Source organism: Belonocnema kinseyi, chromosome 9 (assembly GCF_010883055.1).
Source record: "Belonocnema kinseyi isolate 2016_QV_RU_SX_M_011 chromosome 9, B_treatae_v1, whole genome shotgun sequence".
NCBI classification, from domain to species: domain Eukaryota; kingdom Metazoa; phylum Arthropoda; class Insecta; order Hymenoptera; family Cynipidae; genus Belonocnema; species Belonocnema kinseyi.
The window spans coordinates 40,367,693-40,390,677 of record NC_046665.1 but is presented as its reverse complement, the minus strand read 5'-3'; the positions used below and the strand labels follow the sequence as shown (position 1 = coordinate 40,390,677).

Below are 22,985 nucleotides of genomic sequence, written 5' to 3'. Positions count from 1 at the left end.
TTGAAAATTCTCTTTTTGTATGTTATTCTTGTGTTGATATTTAATTTTTTTTCACTGAAACTTTGAGTATAAAATACAATTTTCAGTTAAAAAGTGTTTCTTTCAGTTTAAAGTTCGTCTTTTTGGTAGAAACTTTTCCTTCTTATTTGAAAACTGTTATTTTTTGCAAAAAATTATTATGTTTTCATTAAAAATGATACTACTACTACTTTCGTTGTTTAACAATTCATTGTTTTTTGGTGAAAATAGAATTTTCTGTTAGTTGGAATTTCGGCTTTTTGGTGAAAAATTATTTGTTTGAAAGTTCTTCGTTACGTTTGGTAATTACTTTTTTGCTTTTTTATTATTTTTTTTACTGAACATGTAACAATTCCATGTTTTGTTTAAAATTTATTATTTTAAATTCAAATTCAAGTATGTAGGTATATGGTTAAAAATCCATCTCATTGGTAGACTATTATTCTTGTTGTTTGTGCATTCACTTCTTTGTTTGAAAATCTAATTATTCTGTTGTAAATTCAATGTTTTTCTTTTTGTTCAAAATTATATTCTCGGATTTAAAATTTAACTGTTTAACTTTTTGGCAAAAATTATATTTTTTAGTTGAAAATTCTTTATTTTCGTCGAAAATTAAAGTTTTTAAATAAAAACGTAATTATTACATTTTTGGTTAAATAATTTTTTTTTAGTTTCTTTTTCTTCATAATGTGTCCCCTAAGGGTTTACATAACTTGCATTCCTTACAATCATTCCGCTAATATCTATATTTTTTTCCAATCTTATCCTTTCTATATATACAATTTAGGACGCAATTTAGGACTTATTAGCAAACGAGAGAGCGAGAGAGAGAGAGAGAGAGAGAGAGAGGGAGAGAGAGAGGGAGAGAGAGAGAGAGAGAGAGAGAGGGAGAGAGAGAGCATGAGAACGCAAACACATCTTAGTCTACTTAACTTTTACCTTACCATTACTTAAAATCTTTACGCCTCTAATCTAAGCGACTTCCGTTTCCTTTTTCTTTCACTTTTTTATACCTCTATTTGCCTTTTTTTCAAATGCTTTCTTTCATTCTCTCTCATTCGCTCCTCTAGCACCCTCCAACTCCTTCATCCATTCTTCTCCTAATCCATCCTCCCCTAGAATCTTAACCACATTCTTTTACCAGCTTCCTTTATCTTTCATTCCTCTCCGACATCCTTCCCATACATGCACTCATGTTTTCTCCTCCCATTCACATATTCTACACTTTCTGTTCTCCTCTTTTTCCCAGTACATCCCCTCCCTTACCTCGTCTCCCAATCTAAATCTTGCTATTCTGGTCCACCTTCTCTCTCCCCACTCCTTTTCTAAATACTTTGGCACTCCTTACTTTTTTATCATTTTATACCATTTATTGTATTTTGATTCGTCAATTATCCCACATCTTTCTATTAATTGTCTTTCCCTCTCCCTTTTTTCCAATTCTTCATAGTTTACTCTAGTCCCGTCTTCTATTTTTCTATCATTAAAGAACTCCCTCCTTTCTTCTTTCCATCTCGTTCATTCAATCGCCCTCCCTCTCCTCTCTTCTACATCTATCAAACACCTTCTCGCTAAATCCCCTCCCTTTCTCTCCCTCAGCTTCGTCTCAAATTTCCATACTCTCTTTCCCGCTCTAATACTTAACTTCTTCCTTTGCGCTTCTTCTCTCACCATATATCCTGGCGTCCTCCAGTCTGCCCCTAGTGTCCAACTTATATACCTTTCTTGTAAACTCTCAATATCTTTCCTTTCTTTCCACCCCCATATCTCTGCCCCATAACCTAATACCGGCCATACCAGCTTATCAAATAACCACATTCTCCTTCTCCATTTTTTTAACCTTCTTTTTCCTATTCCCGCTATCTGTTTCATTAGCCCTGCTGCTTTTTTATCCTCTCTCTTACATGAGCTTTATGATCTCCATTCGTTTGCAAGATACATCCCAAATATTTATACTCTTTTACTTCTTCTAACTTTATTCCCTTCCATCTCCCAGTCTATTGCCCCTTTTTACCTTTTAATTCTCTTATTTAGTAGATAGTTCAGAACATACATGATGTGCATTACCTCCATTCCTTTTCTAAACCCTGTCTGATTCGGTGACTCGATTTTTTTTTCTTCAACTTCTATCTTCAATCTCTCCGACAAAATAGTTACATATACATTATACAGTGTTGGCATCAATATCACCCACCTATAATCGTTAACCTCCTCTCCTTTTCCTTTTTTTACTATTGGTATAACTACTCCTTCTTTCCATAACTCTGGCCCCCCCTCTCCTCTCCATACTCTATTACACATTATCCATGCCTATTCTTCTAGTTTCTCACCTTCATATTTCCATACTTCATTTGGAATCTCATCTATACCAGGTGCCTTTCCATCCTTCATTATTCCTGAAACCTTAACTATTTCTTCCCTTGATATGTCCTCTTCCACATCTCTTTCTCTACCGTATTTTCCTCCCTTTATAACTTTTCTCTCTACTCCTCCTAGCAAATCCAAAAAATATTTTTCATACTCTACCATTTCAATATCTTGATTTACTCTTTTTCTTTCTCTATTTACTACCTTCTATACCTCTTCTTCCGTCCTAGTCTTCTCCGCCTCTTCCTCAAATATTTTATTCTCTTCCTCCTTCTTTTGATCACACAACTCAGTATACTCTTTCTTTTTTTCCTATATTCTTCCCTACTACTTTTTTATTTTCTCCACTTTCTCCACTTTCTTAATTCCTTTCTGATCTCCGTTTTTTCTCTTCTCAGTCCTCATCCCACCCACTTCTATTCCACGTTTTACTAACTTCATTTTGGTTTGTGCACTCTAATCCTTTTTTTATTTTTCCTATCATTTTTTCCATATCCTCGTCCACATTTCCCTCTCCCATTTTTATATTTCTGACCTTTTCTCTAAACAGATCTTTTCCTTCTCTTGACCAATCCCCTTTTCTTACACTTTTTACATTTGCTCCCCTTTTATTCATATTGCTATTGCTTTTTTGTCCCTCTAATGTTACTATTAAGGGAAAGTGATCTGAATCAATATAATCATCTATCTTTAGATTCTTAACCTTCTCTCTTACCTCATCATCCACTATCACATAATCAATTACCGTTCTCCTTTCACCTCCTGAGCGTGTATATTCTTCTTTCTCATCTCCTTCTATATTTCCGTTTAAGATATACCATCCCAACTCCTCCAAGCTCTTCAACAACTTTTTCCCTCCCCATTTAGTACCTTATCTTTGGATTTTCTTCCTCTCTCTTCTCTTCATTCCCTTCTTACTCTGTCAGCTGTTCTCGCATTGAAATCCCCACCTATTATTACCCTACACTCTTCTTTATTTTCTTCAATCATTTCTTTCATCTCCTCTGCTTTCTCCTGCATATCACAGTTCATATAAACCCCCACTACCTTCCACTTCTCTCCTCCCATCATTACCTCTTCTACTATTAATCTTTCTTTTTGTTCTTTCCTGTCTTTCTTATCTTTCGCTGTTATACATTCATCCCTTACTCCCATCACCATTCCTCCCATTGTTCTGCCATTTTTATTCTTCCTCTTTGCATTTTCCACTTGTGATTTGTAATCTCTTGGTAACCTTCCAATCACTCTTTCCCATCCCTTTTCATCTAGCCATGTCTCCATCATTATGACTACATCCCAAGGTGTCAAATTTCTCATAAACTCCCCATCCTTTCTCTCCAATCCTGCTATATTCCAGTAACAAATCTTCCATTCTTCCCTACTTTCGTTTCTGATCTTTTTTCCTTCCTAATATTTCTTATTTTCTTATCTCCTGTTCGTTCCTCTCCTAGTTTCCCTGCGCCTCATTTCTTACTATCTGTTCTCTTTCTTCATCCCAATCCCACCACACTCCATCTATTTGTATTCTCCCATACTTAACCCATGTTCTCTTTCCCTTTTTCCTTTCATCTTCCGCTATTTTTATCAATTTATATTACATCTTCCTTTCTACTCATGTCAAATCATCCTCTATCCTCTCTGGACTTCCATATAATAACCTGTTCTTTGTCATCACCTCCCTCTTATGTTTTCATTTCTTTTATTTCACTAGTACCATAATCTCGCCTCTTCGCTCTTCCCTTCCTACATTTCGCATTTCCTCTATCTATCCTCTATCCTTTTAAGTACTTCGTCCACCTATTCCTTCAGCTCTTTCCCCTCTAATCTTATATCCTTTATCACTATGTTTAATTTTCTTTCTTCCCTCTCTTTCCTTTCTATTCTTTGTTCTGTTTTTCTCATGCTTTCCATCTCCTTATTCCTACTCTCGCCAGCGTACTGAACACTTCCTGCTCTAGATCTGTTTCTTCCGCGATGATGCTCGCTCCGATAGCCATGAATCCAATTCAAACTCTCCCGCCTTCTAGGGTAGGGTGGGGCAAGACGAGCATAGGGGGTAAAATGAGTCACTTAATTTTCTCGTAGATTATCATTTATTTTGCAAATGTTTTTTGAATTAATATCAGGAAAAAGATTATCAAACTTCTTTTTTGAAAATTTTTCGCTTAATATTGAATAAATCTGGAAAAAACGAAAGTAAAAATTTTGAGACCTGTATTCTGCTATTTTGAATTTTTTTAGAACGTTCAAGAGTCACGCAAAATCACATATCAGATGTTTTTCCAGTGATTAATTAGATAGCTTATTTATTAGACCTTAAGTTTTCAACAGATTTATATATAATTGTAAAACCGAAATAGGTGAAATTTTGATTTGACTAAAAAATGTGATATGGGGCGATATGAGCAACTGTTCTGGGGCGGAATGAGGCACCTCTTCCTGTGCATTAACCTAACCTCTTAGTGCAGCAGTCAGTAGGTTAGGATGCAATTTTTCATATTACCAGATTGTGCAGGGTATTGATAATGGTGTAAATCTATAAAAAACTCACCTTGTCGACAAGAATTCCCAGGAAAATGATGAAAGCAGCACTGTTATAAGTATGATCAAATAATATAAGTTGCTGTCAACTAGAAGAGAAAGAGAGCACTTTTTCTGGTGTATTTCTTAAATAAATTTGTTTTAGAACTCGTAAAATGCTATAAAAATTAGAAAAACATTGCTGTGGTTTGAAAATGCGGCAGAGGTTTAAAAAACGGTTGAATACTCCAATATATATGAAATTCAATGTCATTCAGTAATGTAGTAGACTATTCTAGTATTTTGGAGTTCACGTATTGTAGAATTTATCCTTTACTGAGATCATGCACATGGTCAAATCGAAAAATTGCTATATTTATTTCTGTAATATAATTATTAAAACATATGTGGATATAATTTGTTTTCTATTTACTCTTTGTAGTATTAGTTAGGGCAGAGGTTAGGATTCACAATTACATGATTTTGAACTTAAATACTTTAAATTTTCCGTTCATTTTTGGAAAGCTATGTGAAAGATATGTTTTTATTTTAAAATACTCAAACTTAAGAAGACTCTTAATTACAATTAATATATAATAAGTCATTTAATTAAGTGACCCATCTCACACCAATGCCTGGCTCATCCTGCCCCAGGCATGGGGCGATATGAGCCAAGCGCACTTGTTCTTTATTTTCGTTTCTAATTCCCCATATATATAATTCACATCCACACCCTTCTACGCAGTTCCACAATCCACTCACCTCAAATTTCACCACAATATCAGAAAAACTCAGCATCAACAATCCCCACTACTTTGCACTTTCATGCCGGAAACGGAAGGCCATTTTTTTTAGTAGAAAATTCGTTTATTTTGGTAAAAAATTCATTCTTTTGGTTGATAATTTAACTTGTTCATTACAAAATTCGATTCTTTTTTGGTTGCACAAAATTTTTTAACTCAAATTTTAACTGTATCATTTTTTATTAACAATTTTTTTTTCTAGTTGAAAATTTATATATTTTTTCGTTAAAGATTGAACTATTGTGTTAATTTTTTTTGCTTGAAAATTTACTGTTTTCAGTTAAAAAATTATTATTTTTTGTATAAAATTAATCTTCTTGTTTGAAAAAGCATCTGTTTTAGTTAAAAATGATATATTTTGTCTTTTTGAAAATTCTAATATTTTGTTAAAATTTTATGTTCGGAATTAAAAAATGTAACTGTATCATTTTTGGTTGAAAATGTATTTTTTACATTAAAAAATATGTTGTTTTTTTGCAAGAAAATTGACCCTTCTCATTTAAAAATTCATCTTTTTTCGTAAAAAACTATTCTTCTTATTTAAAGTTCATATATTTCAATTGAGAATTAATTTATTTCGTTAAAAATGCATCTTTTTCTAAAAACTTTTTTTCGGTTGATTTAATATGATTTGTTTATAAAAAGATTAAACATTCCATTTTTCGTTAAAAATGTATAATTTTAGTAGAAAATTCAATTAGATAGTTGAAAGTTCATAAATTTCCTTAGAAATCAAACTATTTTGCTGGGAAAAATTTTTGTTGTTGTAAATTTATTTTTCAAACTGATAATGTAACCATTTTTCTTTGAAAATTTATCTTTTTTTAATTACTCTTTTTGTTGTTTTAAGATTAATTTGAAAATTTTTGAATTTCTGTTTGAGGTAGAAAGTTATTGGTTTCAAAATTAAATTATTTGTTTTCTAATTAAATTTTGTGTTTGAAAAGTAAAATATGTTGCTGAAACTTTTTTTTGTGGGTAATAATGATTTTTTACTGAAAATGTAACTGTGTGGTTGAAAATAAAATTATTTTGTTAAAAAATTGTGTTTTTGGAAGAATTTTTGGCTTTTTTGTCCGTTAATTAATTTCTTTGTTTGAAAATTTTATTATTTTGTTGTAAATCCGATTGTTTTTTTAAATTCAAAAATAATCTTCGGAATTTCAAATTCAACTGTTTCAGTTTTAGTTCAAAATTATTTTTGTTACCTGAGAATTAATTTTTTTGATTGGAAATTGAACTACCCAGGAAACAAAAATCCATTCACTTGTGTTGAATGGGTTTCGAAGGCTTCTGAATTGCGTCACTGTCACTTGAATTGCAGATTGCCAGCGATTTTTTTTAAAAGACTTTTAGTCGTTATTATTTTTTTGACTAACTTATATGCCGCAAAAAGCCTATACAATATCTAGAACTGAAATAGAAAAAGGAATATAGTAGCCTTGCGCATGATTTCTTTTAATTCTTCGATAATTTAGCAATTTCAAAAATGGTGCGAAATATGACAACTCAACCATAATTTTGACCTCATAATTTTGGCGATATGGTGACTGCGGGAATGAGAAGGAGAGGCGCTGATCACTCATGCGTGATAAAGAGTAGCGTATTGACAAAGCAGGCACTGCCCCCAGCGCGTTACTTGTGTCAACTATTAGCGTTCATCTAAATCCAACAGAAATGTTTTATACGGTCCTGCATGTTTACATTCGGAACCAGCGAATGTTGTGTTCGATAGGCTATTCAGGACCATGCCCGAAATCGCAATTAAATGAGATTCCCAATGTATTAGGATTGCCTCGGTGGCCTACCCGTCAGGATACCCAACATTGCTTAAATAACCTTTTTTGGACCTTAACCTGTTACCAAACCGTTTTTATTTCTTATATCTAATAACATTATTCTTGAATATCTGCTTTGGAGTTGGTACTAGAAGTACTAACATTATAATTTAAGCTGTATACTGGGTGTCCCACCATCTATACAACCCCTTTCACTATGTGACAGGACATAAAAAAATAAACAAAGTAGACCTCTAGCAAAAAGCTGTGCGAAGCTTTGTTTGGCATAAGAAAGCTTCAAACTTTGGCCTAATCAAGCAATGAGCGAGCTTCGAGCTTTAGCAACCACTTGTACGTATCCCAAGCGTTAAGACAGCGTGCGGGTACAAGTGGTCGCTAAAGCTCACTCCTCGTTGTTTGATTATGTCCAAATTTGAAGTTGGGCTTGCGCCTGCGCGAATTATTCTTACGGTGTCTACGCCTGTGCAGACGTTACATACGGTATCTACGCATGTGCAGAGTTTACCTGCAGTTCCTACGCCTACGCAGACGTTACCCAAAGTATCAACGCTTGTTTAAACGTTGCGTATATGGTGCCTTGTCCTGTACAGACATTACCTTCGGTATCAACGCCAGTGCACACGTTACCTACGGTGCCTACACCTGCACAGAAGGTACCTACGGTATTTGCGCCTATTCAGAAGTTATCTACGGTGCTTAAGCATGCACATATGTTACCTACGGCAACTAACTAACTACGCCTATTCGGACGTTATCTATTGTGTCCACACCTGCGCATACATTAACGACTGTACTTCAGCATGCGCAAAAATAACATGATGTACTTTCGCCTGCATATACTATACCTAAGGTGTATGCGCCTGTGCAGACGTTACATACGGTACTTATACCTTGTGAGTAGAAGACCAACATCTTTGTTCAAATATTTAAAAAAGTAAACAAACGAAGTGGTGCTGTAAGTAATAATTGAAAAAAGGGTTTTACTTGTAGAACTGTTACAAAAAATACTAAAATAAAAAATTGCTGATTTTTCTAAAGATGATTGGGCTTTGCAATTTAAAGTGATTCATAATTATTTTACTTTAGCGCAGGCTTAAAAAAGTTGCTTTTTGACACCTTTCTTCGTTCCATCAAGTGACACTTCACGTGTTTAAATTTTCACAACTGCCGTAAGAAGACTTTGTATAGTAGATTTAAGGAGCCGTAACCATGTCCAGTAAGTTGGCAACGCCATCTTGTTTTTTCAAAAAAACAAAAGTTGTGCTGAATTGAGCTAGGTTTGTGCCCAATTGTGTCGCAAACTTTTTTTTTAAAGTCAAAATTTTAGTTAGACAAAAAAGAAATTTTCTGGGCCAGAAACCCCATTTTGTTTTTTCGAAAAAATAATAGTTGTGCTGAATTGTGCTAGGCTTGTGGTCCATCCTGCCGCAAATTTTTTTCAAAAAAAATGAAAATTGGAGATAAAATTCCAAGAAAACTTTTCCGGGCCAGCCACGCCATTTTGTTTTTTCGGGAAAAAAATAATATTCTGAATTGTGCTAGGTTTGTGCTCAATTGTGCCGTAAAATTTTTTTTCTAAAGTCAAAATTGGAACCGAAATTAACAAAAAACTTTTTACTCAGGTCCATATTTTTAAATTCTTCGTCTTCGGCTTGGCTTTCTCACCCACTGCTCTAGCTGAAAAAATCCTCCTCCCCCAAAAAACCCAGTTTTACGCACCTGCCACATAAACTACTAACCTTGAGAACACCAGCTCCAGCAATTGCTCCACAACATTGGCATACGACGTAGCATAAACCTCTAAGTAAACTGCAATTTCCGCTGATTAAAAGACCCACAGTTATGGCAGGATTAACGTGACATCCGGAAATAGGTCCCAAAACCTTAAAAAAAATTTCTAATGAGACATTTTATTATTACATATCATTTATGGATTCATTTATGTTAATTATGTAGATATACAGGGTGCCCCGCGATACATTTAGTTATTTTTGTGTGTATGTGTGTGTGGGGGGGGGGGGTCGTACAACAAACTTTTGTTAATATGATATTGTTGCAACAAATAAGAACAATGAAATACGCTTTTCGACTAAAAAGTGCACCCAAGGAACACATCTTAACTTAAGAGAATGTAATAATGATTTTTTATTATGGTAGAACATTTTTTAATTACAATACAACATAATTAAATTTTAACGACAAGTGCAATATCACACACATGCTCATACGTACATAAAACATGTACATTCTGTTGTGCCCAGAATAAGCATCAGACTAACAAAATTTTGGGAACTATCTTGATTATTTTTTTGTGTACAACCCCTCCCCCCCAATAACTACAGTTCTCGCGGGACACATTGTATATATATATATATATATATATATATGTGTGTGTGTGTGTGTGTGTGTGTATTTATGAAATCAGAATAAAATTAATATGAAGCTTAAAAACTAATTTTTCCTTTTATATGATTCTTTTCTATTTAAAATTTTCTTGAAGAAAGGGAAAGACTAGCAAAAAATAGAGAAATACATAACAGGTGTATAAAAGAGTTCTAAAAATACAAACACCTTGAATGTGTCAGTACTCTGATCTCATTAGTAATTACGAAGATTGTTTCCAACCAGCAATCATAAGACGTTCTCATCCTATATTAGGTATGTTTTATTTCCATTGAATTAATTATTCGTTTACAAAAGATTGCTTCTTACTTCCTGTAGTCTCGAATTATTTAATTCTACGAATTATGAGTCAATGAACCAAATTTCGTATGGACAATTTTTCATTTGACGGAAAACAAAGAATGAGCTAATTGAATTATAATTTAACTGCGTGAACTAAAATAAGCACTTTTTTTAAATCGCTCAATTTTTTTATAAGATGGGTGATTGCCAAAAAGTTGACTGCTTTAAGTTCAAGTAAGCACAGATATTACTCATACTGAGTTAAAAAAGATAAAAATCAAGAGCAGAGTTTAATCTTCAATTTCTAATGAACTATTTCAAACTATTCATAATGCGTGATAAATTTTTTATTTTTATAATCATAAAGATTATAGTACAGTTGAAGGTCAATGAATGAGAGGATATTTTCAAACACTGAAGTCAAAATCGAATAAATCGTAAAAATAGTAATTTTTCCATATTCTAAAATACTTTTATGTGTTCTGCATGCATTTTGAACAGATTTTTAAAATTTATTTATTTCCTCATAGCCACATATCATGTTATGTAACCTTTAGAACATTTAAAATTCATATCAATCACAAATACATTCTTTGATCTATTAGTTTTACATTTCCACGCTGTCATGGGTTACCCTCAGTTTAAAAATAATATTCAAGCGGTTTGAACATTTTTTTTGTTTTCGAAAATCTCATTGTTTAAAATGGTCTGCTTTTTTTAGTCTTCAATATAGTGTTTAAAATTTAAAATTGCTCATTTAACATTGTATCCTTCTACTTTTCAAAATTTAATAATATATTAATATAAATTTTATAGTTAAAGACATGGGAATGACAACTAGATTAAGAACAATTTTTCGAAATTAAAAATATAAAAAGGATACTAAAAATTAATTTTTAAATTACAGTCAGTGAAAACCATATATTACCATGTATTCACTAAATTTTTTCAATTGCGTTGGAAATCACTGCCTGATGAAGTCAAAGATTTAACTTATTCCCAGTGAAATTTCACTGTTTAAAGTACATTCTACCTAGATATCTATGAATTAATTGGCATTAAAGTTTTAATTAAATCATACCAGAATTACTTACATCCTCCTTTTTAAATTAACAAAATAAAAAAATTCTAAGTTGAAAAAAAGTACTAAAAAGTGGCTCTTAATTTTAGATCACTTATTAAGGTATTTCTCGAAGTATCAGTTCTAATCGGGTGAAATGCGATTGCGAATCGACTAATAAATGAATAATTCAAGCTAGGGTATCGCAATTCGTAGTTGTTGAATAATTAAACATTTTATCAAATTCGGAGCCTCTCTTTATTTTCCCTCACATGAAAGGTTCTTTGGCGAATAAAATCGGTCGTTAGCGGGGCCTGCAGGGATGTATGGCCAAGACTTAAATCTTTGAAGAGTGTTCAATGAAAATGAGACACGAATAGAAATAGTCTAGAACTTTAGATCGACCGGCTGTGCAGAAATGATTCGGGTCCGATGGACCCCAAGAGATGATGGTGGGGCCCAGCGGCCCAGTTCTCATGCACGGCGGCAAGGTCTTCCTTTGCCCCAGGCTCTTTGGTACACTCATACGTACAAGCCGGCGACTTGTTGCAATTACGTAATTCCACTCCTTTTTTTACACAACGCGTCCCCATAAACAGGGTCGAATCGAAAAAAATTACCTCCTTTTTATCTCAAAAAATCTACACTACCGGTCACTCGTCAAAGTCCAACTATACTTTTTAGAATGTTGTTCTCTTTTAAGAGTCACTTTTGCACAAAGTGCCAGAAAGATTTTTTTTTATAATCGAAAGAAAGTTTTTGTAAAAAACAAAATTATTGAAGAAAATAGTTAATGAAGGTAGCAGCCAGTCATTGAACTCACTAATCGTGAGTAAAATTGACAATACTCATATTATTTGCAATCAGTAATAAAGAAATAACTTTTGGTCTGAAATTATTATTGTTTTATATGTAAGACAGAAGTTCTTTTTATTTTTGCAGTTACTTTTTGTAAAGGTAAGATCCTAATTTACAATAAGCCAAATTTTACTGATTTAATTAATAACATATTTTAAGTGAAAAATCAGTCATTTCTACTAACAAACTAATTAATTTAGCAAATTAATATTGCTGAATAAATTGATTAATCACTTGAATGCCAAACGTTGCGTAACATCGGTGATCAAACTAGAAGCCATAAAAATGCCATGTACCCAAGCGACAAAATGCACTTAAATAAATATATATAATTTAGGAAAGTTTCGGCCCAGATCGTTGAATAAGCTATTCGTCCAGTGGAATGAATAGCTTTGGGATTCCAGCTGAATTATTCGCATACAAGATTTTAATTATTCAGAACAATGATAAAAAAATGACTGGAGTCAAATAAGTTCACTTTTTATGTTTGTGTTAGATGGGAGGTTATCTTCATCTATAATTTCTTTCGTTTTATATATACTGTTGTACATGCCTACAATATAAACATTTGTGACGGTTTTAGAGATTATATTAACTTTTCAGTGCAATAGCAGTTAGCTGTAACCGGACGACAATGGATATTGTTTAATTATTCACCCAGACCGATTTTTCTCTTCCTCGATCGTTTTGTAATAATTTGCGCTAGGGCATGAGTTGAATTTTTATTCTTCGTAGATCCCTGAAAAGGTTGTATACGTGAAAAGGTATTATGTTGGGTTCGATGGTGTAGTTATATTTATGTTAGGGGCCGTTCGCGTCACGCTTTTTTCCCGATAATTTTTGCCCCCCCCCCCCTCCCATTCTAGACATTTGACTTAATAATTGAACGGCAACTTACTGTTTAACCAGATACTAGATTATACTCGTTGAAGTAAATGGCAGTAAAGTTGATTATCATCGTGTTTTTATGTGTTTAGTTTCGTAAGCAAGAAGAACGGAAGAGCTGAAGAAAATGCGGAGAACCGGCGATCTCTTGACAGTATAAGAATGGACTTGTCTAAAAAAATCATTTAAGTCCTTTATCATGACGCCACTAGAACGGATAAGGGCCTGTGCAAATTTTACTTTGCTGTTGTGAGGAGAAGAAAACGGCAGAAAATCATCTTCCCGGGTACAGCCGGTTTTCCGAGTGTCGAGTTTGAATGCACATATTCAATGTCATCGAGTGTACACACTACACAGTCACCCTTGGTGTCAAATCTCCCGCCTTACATTAGTTAAACACATCCGAGTGCTTGTCTGGCTCGAAATAGCTCAACGGCCGCGATCCGCCCCAGTCGAAATTCGCCGGACAGGTAATGCCGTCGGTCAGCAACATTAATATACAAAGTATTTGTAATTTTAATGTTTATTTTATTTTTAAACTATTGACTTATGTTTAATCTGAGACAAACGTTCTTTTATGCAATTAATTTTTACCAATATAACACAGAAAAAAGTAAATATAAAATTTGTTGCAGGATATTTTTTAGAGAGATAAAATTTTGTTTAGACAAATTAGCGTCTTTCAAAAAACATATGTTTGTCATGGAAGAACAAAAGAAAGTTTAAACGATATTTGTGTAAAGTTTATTCTGTGAAGTTAATTTTTGTTGCAGAGAATCTTTCGTCGCAAATTGATGTAAAGTTTATCTTCTGTTTTTTCTGTGAAGGTCCCAATTTTTCAAACCGATTATTAATATACTTAATGAGAATTCGGTGGGAGCAATTGAATATTTAAAAAGATACAAGGAATTGGTCTATTATTTAAAGTTTTCTTATTAAAATGATTCACGGTAGACATCTTGGGAAATAGAGATTTATTTTTATTTTTGTTCATGTTTTTGAAAATGAAATCTAACTAAAATTTTGAAAAATGGTTGAAATACATGTTTATTAAATTTAAAGTAAGAACATCACTGTTAAAAAATTTTTATAATTGAAAATTATTATATAATATATTAGTACATAAAAAATTATCATTGATGCAAGATAATGTTTTGGTACAAGTACGAATGATACAATATTTTTTCAGGAGCAATCGTGGCTCAGATGGTATCATGATTGTCTTACGTTCCAACACCGTAGACTTGCTAGTCACGCTGGCGCGGGTTCGATTCCGAAAGCAGGAAGCGAGGCTGAATACGTTTGCAGAAAGCTTCGCTTATATTCCTTGGTATAATTTACCTGCAGATACCCTAACGTTTATAATTAACCCTATAGTACATTCGCTAATGACCCCAGTAGGTCATGCGACTATAGATATTCCATGTAATACAAAAAAATATATTTTCATACAAGGAAATTATTCCTATACAGTTCCTATATAATAAAATTAACTACACTTGGATTTGTTTTTTCTCCACTCTTACATTTTTTTTATAATCACCTTGTTAATAGATGGTAAATGGTAAAATGCGATGTTATGTGTCTGATTAAATAATTAAATACAAATAGCGTAAAAGGGTATAATATGACATAATTCAGCCCAGATAAAAAGACCTCGATGATGTTGAGAAGATCCTTTATTAACACTCATCAACGGTTAAACAGTCAAATGCTTTTCTCATTAAGAAAACTGAATCAAAAGTCAAACATAAGAGGACATTCATAAATATGAGATACATTGTTCAGGAACATCTGACTCCTTCCCCCTCAGTGTGATACTTTTTCCTTTGGTCTTAACATGCAGAATGATACTTCGGCAGACCCCCGCCCCTAAACGTATGGCGTATTTTGTGAATGAGCCAGAAGCCCTCAGAAATTAAAAATTGATTAAGCCAATCTTTCGACATTGAAAAGAATGATGCTTTTAAAAATTCTCATCTCAAGTTAGTTCTTAGCAGAAAAAACCAGAATTTTAAACGAAGATAAAGAAACAACAATTTAATATACCAAAGGAAACATTCTCGATAAAAAGTAGTAAGGTTGAAAAATTGAAAAATGCTTTACCTGCAGTTGTTAATATTCTAAATTTGACCATGTTAAATAGTGATGTTTGTCAATAAAAACCGTAATGGATACATTGTAAATATTTTAAATAAATTTGAATTTTTAACATCTTAGCGTGGTTTAATTTAGATTTCTAACCCGTCTAGAACATCTAGAACTGAAATAGCAAATGGAGTCTAGTAGCCTGATTTCTTTAAATCTTTCGATAATTTATCAAATAAAAAAATCTTGTAAAATATGACAGCTTAACCTAAAAAAACTCGGTCTCATTCAAAAAGAGGGAAACTGATTCAATATAAACCCTGGCGGACCGAAGGAACCGGATGAAGCCTCTATAAAGTACCCGTAAAGACCCCATTGTGTTCCCATTTGGTTCCTTTTTAAAAAACTCAAAAAAAAAAAAAAACCAGCAAAATCAACTTTTATATTGTTCAAATTTAAATTCTACGTTGAAATTTTCTACAGAAGGTCACGGAATAATCATTATAGTTTTCTTGCAACGGTAAACAGTTAAAAAAAATATATGACGTATAACGCCTGTTGACTCCTACACTTCAAACGCATCATCTGTAAGTAGCAGTCAACAGGCATTATAGGTCTTTAATATTTTTTTAAACTTATTACCGCTAAAAAGTTGATCTTGCTGTTTTTTTGAGATTTCTGAAAAGGAACCAAATAGGAACCTAATGGGGTCTTTACGGGTACTTTGTAGAGGCTCCACTCGGTTCCTTTGGCCTGCCAGGGAACTTAGTTGAAATGGTCATCATGGCAGATTAGAAGCTGCTTGAGAAAATGGCCGATTCATATAGTCGCCAAGCGATTCAGTCTTAGCTTTCTGGATATGCAAATGACAGATACGCAATTCACAAAGTGGTATTTTCAATGGGTTCTTTATTTCAGGGAACAACTACAGGTCGAGGATTTTCAAATTTTAAATGTTACAAAACTATTTGTTTTAAAGAATATGTTTCATTTGGTATGTACAATTGTTTTTTCTTTGTCATCATTTACAATTTTGGTGTTATATTCACATAAATAATTCGAGATAAGAATTTTGAAGAGCATGATTCTTTTCAAATTCTATGTATTGGTTTTTTTCAATTTTTAGTTTCTAAGGACTTATGTTTGACTTTGGATTCCTGTTCACTGATGAGGAGAGCATTTGACTCTCGAAACGTTTGTGAGGGATAATAAAGGACCTTCTTAACATTATAAAGGTCTTTTTATTTAGTTTGAAGTATGTCATATTATAGCTTTTTACGCTATCTATAATTGATAAACAGTCGAACACCTATATAGAAGAAATGATCGAAAAAATTATTCCTATTTTTATCATGCACGTAGTTCCTTAACGGCTGTTTTTGTTACCCGTGTGTAAAGGTCCGAAAAGCGTCTTTGAATGTATTTTTATGCTCTGTTTACGAATATAGCCAACAAAGTAGCCAAAAATATTATTTTTAAGGTCAGAACTTGAAAAAGCAAGGTTTTTAAAAACAAAAATATCATGTCAAAAAGTTTTTTAAATCTAGCTTACTGTAGTATTTTGATGTGCTAATCATGGATATATAGTTGAGAAAATACCAGAAATAAATTTGGTCATGACCCTACCCCTTGCCAATGTCTCGCGGGTGGCGGAAAGGAACTCCTGTGCCTGCAAGAAATAATATTGATCACACCCCTAGCCCTTTCCAATACATGGTGGAGGCTGGAAGGCACCCTGTGACTGATCAAATAAATAATGCTCGACGAACGCCTAACCTTTTCCAACTGAACAATCTTTCCAGTTTCCATATTGTTATTTTATATTATACGCCTACTTTAGTTTAAAAGATATTTTTCAAACTAGTAAAGGCAATGTTTAAATAACCACTATTATTACAAAAAATATTCCATACGTAAAATAACAAATTTTAAAATGTAGTCTTTATATTTAAGAAACGCTCATGAATTATTCCAACACTTTTTTCTATTTACGATGATCTCGTTTTTTTAATTATAAAGTACCATTTATGGTCTCACTTATTACAGGCTTTCAAGATTGCGCAATAACTTTAGAATAAAAAACTGTCAGGATTTTATTGCAAAATCGTAAATTAAAAAAAAAAGAATAAGAGAGACTATTATTTAAATAAATTTTGTGTAAAATATATCTTACGTAAGAATTTTTCTTTGTCAACCACTTCTCAGATAAATTTTTTTTTTCAAAATTGAATAATTATAGTTATGAATACGGTCTTGAATTTAGGTTACAGGTAAAAATTTGACAAGAATCGTAAAGTAACGATGCGATAACCAAATTCCTGCACTAAAGCCGTTAAATTTTAAGGTTTACAGATTTTTTCTCGAATGTGTTCTTCTCGTTTATTTCTGTCCTGATTTTTTCCTTGGTTTATGCGCCGTTTTCTTTTAAAATCTTATCCAAAGCTGTAATTAAGTTACCACTAAATACAATGTTTGAGGCTCTATAAAAACTATATATGGTCTCGGAACTTTAAAATTTTTGTTTCTGAATCACATAAAGAAAAAAAGGAAGAACAGTTGAATTTGTTTCCAAAATTTAAATAAAAAAATTCCTAACATAAATTTACTTCATAAACATTTAAATATTAAGTCTCCTAGTTTCACTTTACTTCTTAAACAACTGGAATGTGAATTATTTTTTAAGAAAAAATGTTGTGTTTACTATTTACTCAGACTTTTGTTAATTAGGATTAGAAAGCGAAGAATTGTAAAAAGTTATGATAATTAACATTTTTTTCCACTTCTTTCGTAAAAAATGTGTCGTTCCGATTTAGTAATAAGTACATTTCTTTAACGGAAGGACATCGACCCCTGTAATTGTATAATACAGATTTCACAAAAGAGGGTTCTGCAATGCGGAATTGAATTTTCTTAGTGAAATATTAAATCTGTAAATCTGGCAAAAATTGTGCAGAAGATATTTCGAGAATATTGATTAAATTATTGGGAAATGCTAAAAAAAATTGTAATTTAAGGTAACATTATTGTCGTAGAAACAATTTTCTTATATAAAAAGAAGCAGTTGTAGCTTATATTGAAACTTGATCAGAGAATAAGTATTTTAATAAACTGCACAACATTTTAAGTAGAAAGAATTGGAACTTATGATTCACATTGTATGTTGAGATGTCCTCGGGACACTTTGTAGCCCTTTTATTATTTTCTTCATTGCATGATCGACCTTCGAGACGTGAAGAATGAAGATTTATTATGAGCTCGAATTTTTATGCACTATTCGCCAGGCTGAAGAAAATTGAGACTGTTTTCAGTCAGGGAAAGCGTCAAATTTTGCCAATCAGATTTGTAAAAATACCTGCCCGCCCGGCGGGCACAATCTCATCGCGCGCGATGCGCGCGGCTCGCTACGCTCATAAGATTGAGCGCGCCTAGGGCGCGCGACAGTTGGTTCTTGTGGTTCGCGCTCGATCTTTGTGCATAGACTTTTTAAAACTAAAGGTGAAAGCATGGACAATAGTAATTTGGTGATTGTGAACTCTCTTTTGTTAAAGCTCCTTCGGCTTTAACGAACACATTCTCATTACGTATCTTATGCTTCGCACTCGAGTTTATCCCTGAAATTCTATATTATTCCCATAAATGTATGTTATTATAATTCATAACTTACATTGGTATTAAAGCAGACGTAGTTTCATTATCCCGTTTAATAAAAAATGCGTATTCGTTTAAACATTTTTTGTTAATAAACGTTTTATTGCAACTTTTTTCGTTTTTCCATAAACTGAATTTGCTCATTTGTTTTGTTTTGAAAAAGTATTTATATATTTGAGACTCTTTGAAATGCTGTGAAATTGTTGCATGAGAAAATGTAATTTTTGGATTTTCCATTATTTTGTATGCGTCGAAATTTGAATTTTTGATTTTTCAAGAAAATTCAAAAAGTCTTGTAGGACATATAGAAATCAAACTTTTTGTATTTTTGTCTTTTTTCATATCGTCCGTTGTTTGGCTTAAAAGGTTCATTTTCCTGTGTTTTTTGGAATTTAGTAAATGCTTTAACTCTGGTAACTTTTAGTTTTTTGAAAAAAGTCATCAAGGTAAAGTGTTCAACTTTTTGAATACTATAAAGATCCGTACAGAAAAGGTTTTGAATTGTGAAAAAAGAAGTCTCAAAAGTGAATGAATTTTTGAATTTTATATCCAAAATAGCTGGCTACCAACCTTGACCTTTAGTTAAGGACACTAAAATAGTGTACGGGAGGCTAATTTAATAGAATGATTTTTTCAAAAGTTATCGTGCTCACAGACAGGGATACATGCATGCAGGCAGACCGAAAGACATACACATTTGGAAAAACCTATTTTTCGGATTCAGGGGGTCTGAAAAGGTGAACATTTGTCAAAAACCATGGGGGGGGGGGTCAAATTTTACATGAATCTAATACCTTTTATGATGATAATGTAAAAAAACATTATTAAAAATTTGATTGCTCTAGTTTCGGTGAAAAAATGTTATCTATTTATTTTTTCTTGGCTTGTGTCGTCTACAAAAATTTAATTTTTGTATTTTTAATGTTTTTTTTTATAAATGAAACAAAAACCACGTGTGCTATAAAAAGTGATTAATAACAAATTTGTATAGCTATTTTTTTGGGTCTACAATGTTTGCCTTATCTTTTTTTTCCTATTTTGCATAGTTTGACCGCAAAATGCAATTTTCGATTATTTTTTGTGCGGTCAAGATCTGAGTTTTCAAGTTTTCGAAAAAATTCGAAAAGTTCTTATGCAAATCTTGTAGTGGTCTCAAAAATGAATGAATTTTTGAATTTTATATCCAAAATGGCTGGCTAACGAACTTGACATTTAGTTTAGGACATTAAACGAGTGTACCAAATGCCAATCTAATAGATTAACTTTTTCAAAAGTTATCACGCACACAGGCAGACATACATACAGCCATACAGACAGATATACATACAGACAGCCATATTCATAAAAACCTGTTTTTCGGATTCAGGGGTTCTCAAAACATGGACATTTGAGAAAACTGGGGGGGGGGGATTCAAATTTTACACAAATATAATACCTTCTCTGATGAGAGTGTAATATATTTCACAATTTTGGTATGGTGTAGAAGTATGAAGAAGGGATAATTTTTGTAATTACTGGTTTTTATTTTACCTATTTTTTGCCGCAATACCCTATGTCCCTAATTATTTTTAGTTTACTCGGTATAAATATAAATTCGATCAAATATGAAGAATTTCATCCGGTAATAATGTGTCCCTGACTATCTTTTTCAAATTAATGGCATTACATTTTTGAGAATAAAGCTTACATATGATCTATTTGATAAATGCGTATATTTTTCAAAAATAATGACAGAATTATAAAATAAATCTTTTTTCTCTTTTGTAATTACATTTGCAGAGTTATAATCCACATTAAAATTGGTTAATAATGGATGATGAATAAATATGCTTCTAATGAGAAAAGTTAATTACACATAAAGAGTCTTTATTTGACAAAAAAAAAAAAACAATTTAGACTACTGAAATATATAGTACAACTATTCGGTGTACTTCTTAACTGTAAAATACTTTATTCTTATATAATTTCGACCTGAAAATATACTTAAAAATAATAAACATTGTTTAGAAAACCTACACTGTAAAAAGTCCATTTCATTTTACCACAAAGGTCATAGGACATAAAAATACCAGTGATTACCCGGAGAAAAATGGATGTTCAAATGTAGATGTTCAAAGGGTAAGATTGTAGCACCTAATACGCAGATATTCATGCCAAACATTTAACATCTTTTTGAGATGTAAAGGAGATTTCGCAATAGGATTTGAGAAACCGATGTAGCATTGACTTAACGCGCGCGCACGTATTTTCAACTGTTTATTTCCATGAATTGTAAAATCGTAAAAATAAACAGTTGAAAATACATGCGCGCGCATCACGTCCAAGCTACTGCTATGTCAAGTCAATGCTAGGCCGGTTTCTCAAATCCTATTGTGGACTCTTAGGCGTAAAAATATTTTTATTTTAAACTGAAACACATTCAGATGATAAAACCGTTCGAGCGCATGCGCATCGCGCATTGCAATTTCACGACTATATTTCAAATCTATATATATATTCAACATTAACATGATGGAATATTACAATTTTGGAACATTTCCAAAGATTAAACATTGAATGTCCTTAGATAAAATTGGATAACGACTTTTTTAAGTCTAAATAAGAGAACAACGATCTTATATTTTAGGTTTATTGTCTTAACACATTTGACAAAAGGTTTATAAATTTGAAATAAAATTTGAGTTTAAGTAACTTAAAATAGATAGAATATTAAATTCAGATTACAGATCATTCGTTCTCCGATTATTCATCCCCGTTTTTATTTTGAATTAGAAATATTGAATATAACCTCAACTTGACTGAATGCATTATCTGATCGACATTTTATACCCCTTATCTGTTTTTCGTTCGTGTACGAACATTAAAGTTTAATTTAAAATTCACAAATAAGTTATCAATTAATTCCTCAAATGACCATAAATAAGTAAACTCCTCAAATATGTACAGACGTAATTTGACATAACCATACATGTAATATCTCGGATTTTTCAGTTGAACATTTTGAATGTTAGAGGGTAACATTTCACATTTTAAGATCTAAAGATGCTAAGTTCGAACATCTAGATTGTTGTCCTACAGTTAAACATATAATATGTCAGACTTGAACATCTAGATTTTACTTTTGAACATCCATTTTTCTCTGTGTACTGTGGGAAACCTACCAAAATTAGGTAGAAATAACACGATAGTGTAAAATTGCACACAGATGGTAAAAAGCAGTTTTGGAAGAATGGAATTTTATATTCGTCTTGTGAAATTACAATGACGCTGTAAAACGCCGCATGTAAAAGGTTGCGCATGAGCAATGACCAGCTCGGGTATTTTGAATCGCTTAATGTATGTTTTAATTAAATCGAATCGTAAGAATAATAAAACATATAAATAAAGAAGTCAAGTTGTTATTAGGCAGAAAAAATTTAAGTTTTTGTTTGGTTCACGCATTAAAGAAGGTTATGGTCAGTGGGCGAAATAGGCGCATCCTAATTTATATCAACTGCTGTCTAAACAGCAGTAACCTTTAAATTTTTTTTTTTCGCAAGCATGCCAAACATGAGAACAAACCCAGCACAATCCACGATTTCAATCCTAAAATATATCCGAAGTCCGCTAAAATTTTGCACTATCTTGCACTGAATTTACTCGCAGGCCTCGCAGGTTATCTAAAGTCATCCAGTGTTCAAAAGCGAAATTACAAGGATTATCGAATTTTACATCGCTGCTGTAAAACGTAAAACACTCTTCGTGGGAAATTACACTAATCGTGGGAAGCTTACATAAACGTTGTGAAATTACATTTTTATTTCAGTTACACTTTCCCGTGTAGAAATAGCCCTGTTTGACTCGACCAGAAGAAGGTTTCTGGCCAGAATCTGACCGGGTCAAACCGGGATACTATTTTGTTAATCGCCCGGCGGGGATCAGACCGAGTTCCCACCGGGACCCAGTCGGGCCAAAAATGGTGCATAATAGAAGTATCATAACCATAAAAACATCTAAAGAAATATCCACAAACGACTGTCGTAAGTGGGTCGTTTGTGAATATCTGACAGGTAAAAGACTAATTTTTTGTGCTTTAGGTGTTTTTTATCAATTATGTAAGAAAAATTAAACTAATTTTAATTGTATGGTTTCCCACATTTGGTTCTGCGGTTGCCAGACTTGCCGTGACTGCGAAATCGTAGACCAACTTCTTTTTTATTTTCAAACATATAGTTTCCCAGTGAAATTATACTTATTTTTTTGTGATACGATATT

The 22,985-nt window shown here is 32.5% G+C and overlaps 1 protein-coding gene across 1 annotated transcript in view; it reads right to left on the bottom strand.

The window, feature by feature from the left end:
• The window catches only part of LOC117180019 (aquaporin AQPAe.a-like), a 126,276-nt gene that overhangs the window by 17,891 nt on the left and 85,400 nt on the right, over window positions 1-22,985 (bottom strand). The window contains exon 3 of the mRNA XM_033372297.1: window positions 9,247-9,390. Within this exon, the coding sequence (XP_033228188.1) occupies window positions 9,247-9,390 (144 nt within the window). The remainder of the gene's footprint in view (window positions 1-9,246; window positions 9,391-22,985) is intronic.